Raw genomic sequence first — 13248 nt, forward strand, 5'->3', positions numbered from 1 at the left:
AGAGAGAGAGAGAGAGAGAGAGAGAGAGAGAGAGAGAGAGAGAGAGAGAGAGAGAGAGAGAGAGACTGAGATAAAGTAATATTAAATGTTTTCTAATTTATGTTTTGACACTCTTGTACTCTTGTACGTATTCTGTGAATTTTAGTTGTCATTATTTTTAGATATGTGGCCAAAGACAGAACAAGGAATTACAAAGTAAAGTAGAGGTAGGGGGTGAAGTTGGAGAAAAAGATAGTGATATTTTTTTAAATTGCAAGAATCCAACAAGGATTAACTTCTTTAAATTTTGGACTCATTTGCCTGACAAACCTAAACTATCCACTCTCTGAAGTGAGAAGTTAGGGTTATAACTGAGATCTTTCTGAGTACAGCTCACTGTGGACTTAGTTACCTTTTTATGAATTATACCAACAGTGATATATCATAATGCTGTGCTAACCAACTCATACATAGAAAAATAAACAAATGTCAATTTTGGGTTGGAAGTGCAGGTGGGGAGAGGAAGATATCAGACCATAGAATATCAAAATAGTTATCATGATGATGAACTGACCAGTAAATTTATATACCCTTGGAAGGTAATTTAATTGTTCTGGGGACTCTATCATATTTTGGTGCTAGTTCAGAATATGATACTTTTCATTATCTGCCACATTACTACATATTTTAATCCCACAACAAATTACTATGATGTATATGCCCCATTATGAGTTCATATTGTAAGTGTTCTAGGAGACAAAGAATAGTTCATGTTTTAATATTACATTAGAACTTACAAAGTGTTTTCTTCAGGATTACACTGTGAAGTAGCTAGTACATATATTATTCTCACCATTGTATGGATGAGGAAGTTGAAAGGTTAAGTGATTTGCCTGATAAGGAGCAGTCAGTACCCAGATCTGACTCTGACTCCAAGTCAAAGGCTCTTTTCACTGTATTACAGTACTATGAAATAATAAATATCACTTTGGATTTATAAAGTTCTTCTGTCCATAGAACCTCAAAGAACTGTCATATAAAATATCTCTTTCTATCTTATACCTAAGTAAAGGAAGTAAAACCAAGATCTATTGATCTCAATATCACACGTTTGATTATTGGATTTCTATGAATATTAGAAAAATACATGTAAATAATCAAATGGTCATTATGCTACAACATGATTTACCTTTGGGGAGATAATTTCTTTTTATAACTATATATATACAACGATAAACTAGGAATAGCATTGTAATTAAGAATGGGCAATAATTCCAACAGTACAGGTGAGTCCTACTAGTATGACCCTGAAAATTTGACATCTAAAATTGGTGGTTTATTCAAGTCAATGACTAAAGTAAAGATTCAACAGTATCTTCACTTTCTGGGTCACCAATTCTTATATGTAAGAGGACTTATATGGTACCTTCACATTTATTATTATTTATGTTTATTATTAAAAATAATTTATCAAATTATTATCCATTATAATTTTTTTACTAACACCTCATTTTACTATCAGGCTATGTTTTTTTTAATCAATGCCTTTTTAAAAAATATAATCTAAAATATTCCAGTAAAAATGCTTTTTCTAAAAAATAAAACTACATAAAGAGAGAAATCAAACTCCCTAGTCCACAGGTCCTTTATCTGAAATCCACATGGTTAGATTTCAGAAGGTGATCAGAAGGTCTATGAACTTGGGATGGAGAAAAACCTTTAAGAGAAATTTAGCATTTCCTTCAGTTATGAATGGAGGTAACAAACCATTATTCTAAGAATCCATAGGTTTCACCAAACTGCCAGTGGGGTGGGTCCATGACATACAAAAAGCTAAGTCCATGACATTTGAGCTTTAAGGTATAACCATTAAAAAAAAAAACTTTTATAGGTCACAATAAACTTTATCTCCCAATTATCTCCCTCCCTACCTTCCTTCTTTCCTCTCATGACTTTCGGGGTCAGTTTGTAAGTATAGAACAACAAGCTGACTGTGACAGAGACATCTAACCATCATCTCTCAATGATAACCAAAATAATGGCTAAGGGGTAAGGATGAATGAACCACTCAAGAAATCTATATTTGCTGATTAGGTTTTAAAGAAAGGCAATACCCTTGTAGCAGGCATTTTAGCATGTGAGATTCTAATTCAACAGCAGCAACTTCTTTTGAAGTTTGTGACAGTCTTTTCTTCTTTTAGACTAATTTACTTTCAATTGAGTATCATTTGGAAATTGGGGAGGGAAAACCAGGAAAGCTCATCTTTCTTTTCCAATCTATGAATAAACAAGAAAATGAAAGTCAAGGCAAATTAGTAGCATAACAATATGTCAAATTTCTCTTGCTATACTATCTGTAAAATTTTCTTATGAAAAGATTTTTAAATGTTTAAATATTGTAAACTATTAACATTTTAAAATTATAGGCTTTTCTCCTACATAATTCTTTTTGCTCTTAAAAAAAATCCAACCAATTGCTTTAAAACAAGTCAAATATTTTTGTGATATTTGTTTATAGTTTTCTTTGTAAACTGTAATGTTGTTACATAAGTGCACACACGTGTATACAACTACACATGTGTACATGTGTGTCTGTACATACAAACACCTATACATATTCACATGTATATGTATAAATACATATGTATAAATACAAAAATATTTCTCAGATATTTCTAAGGTTAAGCTGTTGAAATGGAAATAATTCTACCTCTTAATCGCTTCTCAAATAACTGAATTAGCTCCAGCAAATAACAGAGCTGAATCACTTGATTTTCTAATATAGTAGCAAAAGTAGTTTGAAAAAATGCAAAATAAATTGTTGCTTTAAGATGCTTAATGTACACTAGTTACAAAGGAAATCTACATTTATCTCTTGAGCACAAGCATGGAAAAAACTCCTTTTGGTTGTGTCTTCCCCCATCACTTTGGAATGGTGGCATTTTCCTTAACATCTACTAATACAAAATCGTTCCTCCCTCCCTGACCTCCTTCCAAAACCCTCAGTGTTGCACAAATATACCCACAAAAATAAGTATTTTTTACATCTGGTTCCAATCCTTGAGATACCTCCCATGTGCAAAACTAAATTTCTCCAACAAAGGAAGAACAATAGGGTGGCATACTGTTTGTTTGGCTTTTCAAAATTCTGCATTCATTTGGTCCATTTACACTCACTTCAGGGGGAGAATATTTTTTTTTTCTTAAAATCTGGTTAAATTTCTGTCCCCCATGCCTGGAATGCACTCCTGCCTCACTTCTGCCTCAGCATAATCCTTAACTTTCTGTCTTTCTTCCCGTGACATCTCCTACAAGAGGAAGCCTTTCCCAGTCCCTAGTTGATACAGCTCTCCGCCCCCCACCCCAAATTATTACGTGGTTACTGATCTCTTTACAATTGTTTCCACCCACCCTAGTAAAATGGAAAAGCCCTGAGGGCTGGTGCTGTTTTTTTCATTTCCTTTGTATCCCTAATACCTGGTATTATAGTATGTGCTTTAAATTACTTCTTTGGACTGCACTATATGAAAGATTTACAGAGGAAAGCCCCTTCCTCTCATGAGATGTCCAGGGGGGCAGTGTGCAATAACGGAAAAGGGTCCTGGGTCAGAATCCTGTCTCTGCCACTAATTAGCTGTGTGACCTTGAGGAAATCACCCGGCGTTCCTGGGTTTCACTTTCCTCGTTAGAAAGGAGTAGGTGAAGGGAAGGAGGGAAGAGTATTGTTTTAAATTATCTCCAAGGTCCTTCCTCCTATAACCCATTCTAGAGGAACAAAAGGGGTGTGTGTGTGGGGGGAACTTAGTCACTTCGAAAATAGCCGCGCAGGTGAGTATGCAGTGGGAGGGAAGGATGATGTGGGAAAGGAGAAGGAACTGGGGGAATCGGGCGCCCTAAGGAAGGAGGGAGGGCAGGGGCGGTCAAAGGGACCCCGGCCCGCGCTACAGTCCTCGGCTCACCGCATCACCTAGTTGCTGGCGGATATCCAGAACAGCTACTGCAGAGCCCTTCCTTCATACCAGTCTCGAACTCAGCTTATGGCTTCCCGTTGCTAGGAAACAGATGTCCGCCCCCACTCTCCAGTGTGGTCCCCCCCCAGGGGCTGCGCCTGGGGTACCAGGGCTGGCGGTGGGGAGGAGTTGAAGCAGAGATGTTCTCTGTCAGGAGTTCTTATAAACACAACTCAAGCAAATCAACTAAGAGGGGGAAACGAGACATAAGGACCAGGGGGACGCAGAGCTATGACAAGTGGGCAGATTACAATAGGTAGGGGAAGCCACATCCAAGGTGTGAGAACACAAGACGTGGTTTTCTAGGAAATCCCTGAGAAGGGGAGAACATCTAGGTAGGAAACAACCTCCTCCAGCTGCAAACACGCCGCTCCAACGTTCTAGTGATAGTCCCATGAGAGGAAGGAAGCGAAAGGGCTGAACTTAGCGAAGCCGAGCTCTAGTCCCAGCAGCTAAGGAATTATCAGCAAGGCACACACACTCTGGGCTTGTTCTGTGTCAGTGATTTACTTATCAGAAATCAGCACGACATTCCCCTTTACAAGGATGAAGGAAAGGCATTCACCCCATATCGCTCCTTTTATTCTTATTCAAATTCTTTCACTTCTGATCTTCAGGACAAGGTCACACATACATGCAGAGTTCAGGCCAGGGGCTAGGTACTGAAGGGGGTGGGACTTCACTAGATAAAATGCCAAGATTCTTTTCAGGAGTTTCTAGGATGGTTAAGAAAATTCCAAAGAATTCTCATTTACATAGGACTTTAAAGTGTCTCTAGACAGCTTCCTCAAAACCAAATCTATGAGGTGGATAATAACTCAAAGTATTAGTATCCCTATTTTTCTGAAGAAAGAGAAGATATTAGATCCTGGAGGCAAACTCCTGGACTAGCGCTAATAGTTTTTTTAGTTTGGTTGTTTTTGTTTTTTTTTATGGGCACAAAAAAGTTTCAGTGAAATAAAGTGTTTAATAGATGAGGCAGGGTTTGAAGTGGGGCCTAACACATTTCTATGAATGTAGGCAGAACATACATTTCTCCTACAGGAGGGAATAACCATCTACCATACATGGGAAACATTTTAGATACTTATAATTTGGGAACATAGCAGCATCACGGACCTATGTTTTCAGGATGCTTATCACTAAAACCATTGCAGGGAAGAAAAAAAAATCCTTTAGTGGATAAAACCCCCAAACCCTAATGTTTTCTGCTTGGAATGGCACTGATGAAAGAAAAGGCAAGCTTGGAGAAGGCAAACTTCCTTGAAAAACTCCCACCACTGGCTGTGACCTTAAAGGGGGGGCCCAAATAACACAATACTCTCAACTTATACAAAACTAAATTTTGCAACAAAAATGTTATCATTCGAGTGTTTTCTATTAAAATGCATGCGTCCTGTTCTCTCTACTACACTCTTCTTGCTTGCAAGACCTTTTGCATTTCACCATAATGGATTCCAAATCTAGCTCTAGTCTTTTCATAAAATAAAGTAGGTATGTCACTGACACACCTGAGTCAACTGTCAGTTATTTTATTTTTTTCCATATCCTTTTCCCCTTTTTCCTATACCTTTTAAGTATGACACTTTGCAGCTAGAGAAATCGTTTCTTAAGCGTGCACAATGACTTCTCTGTATTAAAAACATGTGTTGGCTGGGGTTTTTCCCTAACTGTGCTGTGGGCCTAATCACTCTAATTCCATTCCACTGTACTTATGGGGCCCCATAAAACTGCACCTGAAACACTGGAGAGATGTTGCCTCTCTTATCTCCTGTGTTAATCTGCAAATCATCTCTTCTACTTGTGTTCACAGATAAAAGTCTTAGGTAGAGCTCTGAATCCTACCATGACTCTCCAACAAAATCCTTCTGTGCTGATTCCTGGAAGTCAGTGATTTCAGATTACAGGACAGGGACTGTCTTTTGTTTCTTCCTACTCTTAGCAATTTGATGCATTTAAGTCAAAGATCTTTGATTTTGTTGGCGCTACCTACTCACTCAACCAACAACACAGACCCAAATCACCCCATTATGACTTAATGGTTTTTGAGAATTATGAAAGAAAAACCCATTGCTATGAGGCCAGGCCCATGTTTAAACCTTTGCCAAGCCTTCAAGCTTGGTAAGACCAGTGAAAGCTTGTTTTGTTGGCATAACCTTCAAGAATCCAGTCACCACACCATGAGGTACCAGAGGACTTTAATGGAGGCATTACCCATACCAGGTACTTATTTTTTAACATAGGTATAGGGGATTGGACCTATAATTTCATGCTTCCTTTTAGCTGGAACAAGTTACACAGTTGTAATCGGCACATACCAAAGTTAATAGTAAAAAGATTGGCTTCGGAGAAGAGCTAGCTATTCCAAAACTTAAATATTTGTTGAATACAAACACAAGGAATAAATGGCACACAAAACAGTGGGGGTTGTTCAATACTGACAGTAAAGAATGCTCCAAATTACTAATAAGCAGAAACTGGGCCTATAAGTACATTGTCATGAACAATCAATTATACATTTTAAATTTTCTGGAAGATCAGGGAAAGGAAGAGAAGACAGGCTGTTGAACAGTCTAGGTAAAACTAAAAAATCTGAACCCTCATTTTATTCTGAGTTCTATCACAGAAGAGGAAAGCTTAAAAAAATTAACATGTATTTTATAGAATTTAAAAAAAAGCTTAACATTTCAGTTTTTTTTCCTCTTACTTTTGTATATGGAAATTTTTTTTATTATATGTAGTATAAAAAAAATCAGATATAGTTACTAGGTGGCTTCCCCTTTTCTTTTTTCATCTTAAACACTTTTATACTTCTATCTAGAACACCAATTAATTTAGAAGTATAGCTGAAGCAGTTTCATAAAACAGGAGATCGTAAAAGCCCATGTTACAATAAATTCCCATAACTTCCTAATTCTGATTCTAAACTAATACCATACTAATAATAACAATTAAATTGCTTTAATTAGGCTACAAAGTGCTTTCATATTAATATTTTATTTTGATGTTTTAGAATGGTCATTAACTAATATATTTCCTTTTAGAAACAGTTCTTTGAGATTTTATTTCATTTTACTTTAATACAGCGAAATGGGATGGGGGGGGGAACGACACAGGTGGTACAAATGCTTCACCTAGGAAGCTTCCATTTAAAAATTCTTTGAGACATGAACTAATGATCCTTTGGCACAAAAATGGATCTATTATTAGACTATGAGCTCCTTGAGGGGGCAGGGACTATCTCTTCTGTCTCCCCCATCCTCTTCTCACCTCAGCTTTATTAGCAGTGCCTGGCAGAGTAGGCATTTAATAAATGCTTACTGAGCTGACTGAATTTCAAACACAATCAATTTCCATCACATAGCTTTATAAAATACTGTTTTGATTTCATCCACTAATCTAATACAAGTTCTTTGATGGTTAAAACAATGATTCTCCTTGCTTTTGCCCACAATAAGCACTTAATACTGTGTAAAACTTTAGAAAACAGTAAAGCATCAATTCTAAGGCCAGAAGATGCCACTAACTTTGAAGTCTCAATCTCCTGAAATCACAGGGAATAGACATATTTTTATTTTTATTCTTTTCCCCAAAACAACTCAGGTCACACTCAAGTATCATTCCTATACCTAAAGGTCTAAGTTTTCTAAAGATAAAATCTTGCAAATGATTAGAGCTAGGTCAACAAGAAAATTGTTTGTATTGTCAAATTTGAAGATTGTTTTCTACTACATACTATCCATAACAAATACTTTATTCAATATAAACGTTAATTTCCATTGAGGATATGAGTCAAAATAATATTTTTAAAAGGGATTAAAATGGCATGAAAGCAAGAAAGTACTCTCCAAATTAAACCTGACTTGCCTTATTCCCCAACATATTCTTAATTCTGAAGATAAAAATATTTACATAATTTAAATAACTCAAAGATACAAAGAAACAATGGATAAATTGTAATTATTTTTTATTGGAAAACAAATATACAACTTGGAATGGATTTGAGGCAAATTGTGCCATAAGCAGATTTTTTTTTTAAATAAGTGGCTAAACAAAGTTTAAAAAGCAAGTAACAATAGAAGAAAATGTTTTCTGGTACAGGACCAGCAGTACAAAAAAATAGTGTACGAGTACCTGGATAATACACCCGTTTTGCAATAGTGCAACTTTAAGTACATATTGTTGACTGTCCATAGTCCACGCAGAGTTACAACTCCACACTTCAACAACAACATGCTGACAGCTCCTAAAGAAAACTACTTCTTTAAAAAAAAGAAAGGCATAACCCAGATGTTCCCTCATTTGACCAACTCCATCTAAGTTCAGATGTGCAGAAGGGCTTAGATATATCCAGAGTAAGCCACATGCAACATGTTTTACTTGATCAATTTTCCAAAATAAAGTTTCAGGACAATGACAGTAGATAAGGGGAAGAAAAACATGGAGGAATGAAGTCCTAATTACTACACATGCATATCCTTTTGACAGTAGGGGGAAAAACCTTTTACAGATAAGTTACAAACAAAGAAAAGGCAAATAAACAATTTTGTACAAGAAATTTAACACATTCTGTACAATGTCTTCACTTTGCTGTCATCATTTGTACAAACTCTGTAAAGAAAAAGTACATATAAGTTGCATAATTGACATTAGCTAAAAAACAAAAGAAACCATAATTCCCTTTATAATTTAAATTTCCTATACTTTTCCTCCACTACTTTATGCAGATATTAGAGATATACAACCACCTCTCTCCCATTAAAACTTTTTAGACTTGTGAGTAAAATACAAGAAAATAGTTACTTTTTTCATAGAATCAACTTAAATGCAACCCATTTTAACTAGCTGAAATTTAGGTTATATAGTTATACTATACTATACCAGATTTAGGTTCTTAATAGTTGGGGATAAAGCAGTTATGACTTGGAGACTCAAGTAACTAATTACTACACACACACACACACACACACACACACACACACACACACACACACACAAAGATGTATTTTAAAAGAGTACCCCTTTCTTCCAAGATCCAGACAGCCTTGAATTTTAAGCTGTTATTCTCAAAAGGCCATGAGATACTCTCATGAACAAAGACAAACAAATCCAGTAAAGAATAATAGAGGAAACTATTTAAAATTAGCTGTGGGTACATACCAAACTTAGTTCCAAAAAGAGCAGTACCCAGTAGCAAGATAAAGCCCCAAATGAATCAAGACTGGACTGGTAAGGATGGAAAAAAAAAAAAACTTTCTTCTGTCTTTTTTTTTTTTTTTGAGGGTAAGTGGGAAAGAGGTCCAAGAAGGGATAGGACAATAAACCCAAGAATAAGAACTATTCAACACAATTGTGTCTACTTTTCCTAAGGAAAATTATTTTCAGTTTTGGAAACATTTTATACATTAGTAGTTAATACAGAACTGAAGCCCCCAAAATGGAGATAAGAATACTTATTTGCTTCCAATAAAAAGATAGTACTGTAGTTTCATGAAGCCTTGATTTGGAATTAAAAAATTGGTTTGAATCCTGGCTCTGTGACTTTGAGATTGTGAACCAGTTTCCTCATTTGTAAACTGAGGGAGTTTGGCTAAATGATCTAAGGTTCCTTTTCTTTTTTTATTTTTGAGCAATCGGGGTTAAGTAACTTGCTCAAGGTTACACGGCCAGTTATTTCTGGGTGTGGTGCTGAGTGTCTGAGCCCAGGATTCAATCTCCAGGTCGTCCCAACACTGGAGCTGGTACTCTTACTCGCTGAGCCACCTGGCCACCCCTTAAGGTTCCTTTTCTAACCCTATTATCTGTTTCCTATAATTTTAACTTGAACTTATATCTTAGAGGTCTGAGAACTTGTGGGCATGAGGGTTGAACCATTATACTAATAGCTAGAAGGAACAGAACAGATTTACCAAAAAGAGGTCATGCTTAAAAAATAATCCATTAATTGTCTATCTTCTTACAATGCGGTTAACTAGATATTCCATTCTTCTATCTCTCCTTTTCCAGTGTAGGTTGTGCAGTTTCATAAAGGTCTTTCTAGATTTCTCCGCATTCCTTGCATATGTAATGTTGATATTTTTACAATCTATCTTCTATTGCTGGGCACATGTTAATATAAATAACTACTAAGCAAGTTTGGTTGCTTATATTAATGTATGTTAAGCTGCTATTAAAACAAGGGGAAAAAATGGTCACAAAGACCAACACATAAGGAGAATGGATATTAAACGTTGTCTTGGTATCTTGCTGATATCCACTATAGCAAAACCTCATATTTTTGATGAGAGATAATTAATTGGATGATGAGCACAAAGTAGTAATCAGCGGATAGGAAATATATCTTAGTGGCAAGCTTTGGTGAGTATCCCTGCAGATCTGTTCATGTCTTGGTCCAGTTCAGCATTTTAATGTTAGGACTCAAAGGCATGGACATCAAAACTACAAAGGCTGTCTGAACTGATCAAGATGAAAGTTAACCAGAGTGCTGAACTTGGTGTATAGACACTCAAAAAAACCTCGTTGAAGCTGAGGTCTATCACTTGTAGTACTTATCTCAAAAAATCATAAAGCTCAAATGAAACGAGGAATATAAAATATTTTGTAAATCTTAAAGTGCTCCATAAATACCAGCTATGATTAAGGATAAAAGCAAAGTCCTATCCTCCTATCTTAGAACTCAACTGTACAAGCACAAAGAATGGGAGAAGAATGGCTGGGGAGACACTTAAGTGGATCCCAGCTTCAGGGGTCACCTGGGGCTGCATCAATAAAAGCCGAACTAACAGTAACAATCCATTACCATTCCAAGGTGGTCTGACCAGAATGTTCTGGAAGGCTCTTTTTAAGGGACCTTAACTGGAAGGCTAGGAATACACTGGGGAGTGTAACCAGAGAGGTGAAGACTTGAAATCATGTCACAGAGGATTGGGAACGTGAGCCTAGAATCCTGGAAGGGATGAAGGGCTCATGGTGTGTGGACAAATGATTTTGTTCTTCTGCTCTCTGGGACTAAGAAAACTACAGAAAGAAATTATGCAAACAAGAATCTACCCTTAAAAAAAAAGCTTTCAGAAGTAGAATGGGCATAAGGAAGTGAGTTTCATTATCACTTTGGGAAGGAAGGTGTCCTCAAACTGAGTTGACTGAACTTTTAAGAATTTTAGAGGATTTCTGATTCAAGTTAAAGACAAAAGGACTTGATGACTAATCACATTATTTATTAATTCATAAAATGTTAATTTACTGTAAAGCCACTCAAAACAAGTCAGTTTTTCCTCAATATGAAGAAAAAAAAAATCGCCCAACATTCAAAGAGTTAATTATGTGAAAGCAAACAGATTTTAACATCAAAAAACAGTATAATCTAACTATAAAGAGTTATTAAGCATATGATATGAAATGTCACAAAATGGCAAGAAAATAACAAATTGGAATAGATATAGGAAGGTAATTAGGAGTAGATGAGGACTCAAACTGAAGAACCAGTTGATGGAATTAGGGATCAATTAGGGGAGAATGGCCACTTTTTACATATTTAAAAAGAGATTAAAAATTGTTTCATATAGCCCTAAAAAGGAACCTGCTAGCTTGGCATAAGATAACTTACAAATGGAGTTGCTACAAAGTAGAATGGAGCTATCACAAAAGATAAGCTCACTCAACAGTGAAGGTTCGACCATCTTTTAACACTGGTTTAAGCTCACTTACTTGTTCCTCAGTAAATATATGGAGAACTTAGCCAGTATCTGCATTCATGCATTTCATTCTTAATCCGTCTCGAAAAATCTAGTTTTCAGAAGGTTTCTCCAATTAAGTAGGCAGTTTACTAAGCAAGTAGTACTACACCCTAACATTGTCCTCTTTCCCTACCCTGACATCCTAATTTCCAATTGTTCAATTCACTTTACCCTTAGTTTTTTTTTTTAAATGGCAAACAATACTTCTGTTCTGGTTTAAGATAAAGACAATTAAAATGATAGAAGCAAAAGATTACCTTCATAGTTTACTTGACCATCACCATCAATATCTGCTTCCCTGATCATTTCATCAACCTCTTCATCTGTTAACTTCTCTCCAAGGTTTGTCATCACATGGCGAAGTTCTGCTGCACTAATATAACCATTGCCATCCTAAGACAAAAATTTAGTTCAGCCTTTAAATAGCGTGACAAAGCAAATGCAAGGAATAATCTTTAGAAATTTGTTCTTGCCACATTTTCTCTTCCCCTTGCAAAAAAAAAGTATAAAAAAGATGTTGATGTTCATGCTGAAGGTACTAGAATAAAAGGGTATTTGTGTACCTTGTCAAACACACGGAATGCTTCTCTAATTTCTTCTTCACTGTCTGTGTCTTTCATTTTTCTTGCCATCATAGTCAGAAATTCTGGAAAGTCAATTGTGCCATTACCTGAAAAAGTTATATGGAAACAGATTAAAATCTTTAAGCTCAAAAGTTCCACAACTAGGAATGTAACTTGTTCCCCCTTCCCTGGCAGTAAAAATATTAAGTCTTACCATCAGCATCTACTTCATTAATCATATCCTGTAATTCAGCTTCTGTGGGGTTCTGCCCAAGTGACCTCATTACAGTTCCCAATTCCTTTGTTGTTATAGTACCATCTCCATCCTTGTCAAATAGTGAAAAGGCTTCTTTGAATTCTGTTTAAAAAACAGATTATAATTCAAGTTTTGGTTATCCCATTAAATAGTCATTGGATTTTACTTTGGCTTTCACTAGCATCAGTAAATATGTGTGCATATATAGACATACACACAAATTTGTACACGCAGGTGCGCCCACCTCAATTACCAAAGCTCTAGAGACAACAGTAAAACTAGAGAACTATTCATTTAGTTTTTGATTACCAAAAGTCTATACCACAGAATTTCAAAGTATTAAAAATCAACTGATTAGACTTCTGCAAGTACTCTTTCCTCATCCTAACCCTTAGATTTGATAATTTCATTCAAAACTCAATTTATAACTACTCCAAATCCACCCAAAGGCTTTCTTTACTCCACTCTTCCCTGCCCCCATCCAATTACTTATTGTGTATCCTTTTTGGGTATGTGTACACATACTCCCAAAATAGAATGTTAGCTCCTTGAGGGAAGGGTGGGTTCAATTTTTGTTCGTATTTCTAACATCTGGAACTTAATAAAGGCTTAACTGGCTAGCTACCAGTTTTAAGACATTCATTTAAAATTAGAGCAGATTGCTTTAAGGAATTTATTCTTGAGGGCATGCAAATTTACAGTGC

The 13248-nt window shown here is 36.0% G+C and overlaps 2 protein-coding genes across 4 annotated transcripts in view; both read right to left on the reverse strand.

Annotated features, from left to right (window-relative positions):
• STPG4 (sperm-tail PG-rich repeat containing 4) overlaps positions 1–7802 on the reverse strand; it is a 47993-nt gene extending 40191 nt beyond the window's left edge. For all 3 annotated transcript variants that reach the window (XM_069071651.1, XM_069071650.1, XM_069071649.1), the window contains exon 1: positions 2094–7802. In XM_069071651.1, coding sequence (XP_068927752.1) covers positions 2094–2108 — 15 coding nt within the window. In that variant the 5' untranslated portion in view covers positions 2109–7802. The remainder of the gene's footprint in view (positions 1–2093) is intronic.
• Positions 7803–7939: 137 nt separating this feature from the next.
• CALM2 (calmodulin 2) overlaps positions 7940–13248 on the reverse strand; it is a 490104-nt gene continuing 484795 nt past the window's right edge. The window contains exons 4-7 of the mRNA XM_069071652.1: positions 12503–12646; positions 12289–12395; positions 11983–12118; positions 7940–8600 (exon numbers count right to left, since the gene is read on the reverse strand). Of these exons, the coding sequence (XP_068927753.1) occupies positions 8572–8600; positions 11983–12118; positions 12289–12395; positions 12503–12646 (416 nt within the window). The 3' untranslated portion in view covers positions 7940–8571. The remainder of the gene's footprint in view (positions 8601–11982; positions 12119–12288; positions 12396–12502; positions 12647–13248) is intronic.

Source organism: Petaurus breviceps, unplaced genomic scaffold (assembly GCF_028583685.1).
Source record: "Petaurus breviceps papuanus isolate PSGF00001 unplaced genomic scaffold, PetGlider_PUasm1.0 90842, whole genome shotgun sequence".
NCBI classification, from domain to species: domain Eukaryota; kingdom Metazoa; phylum Chordata; class Mammalia; order Diprotodontia; family Petauridae; genus Petaurus; species Petaurus breviceps.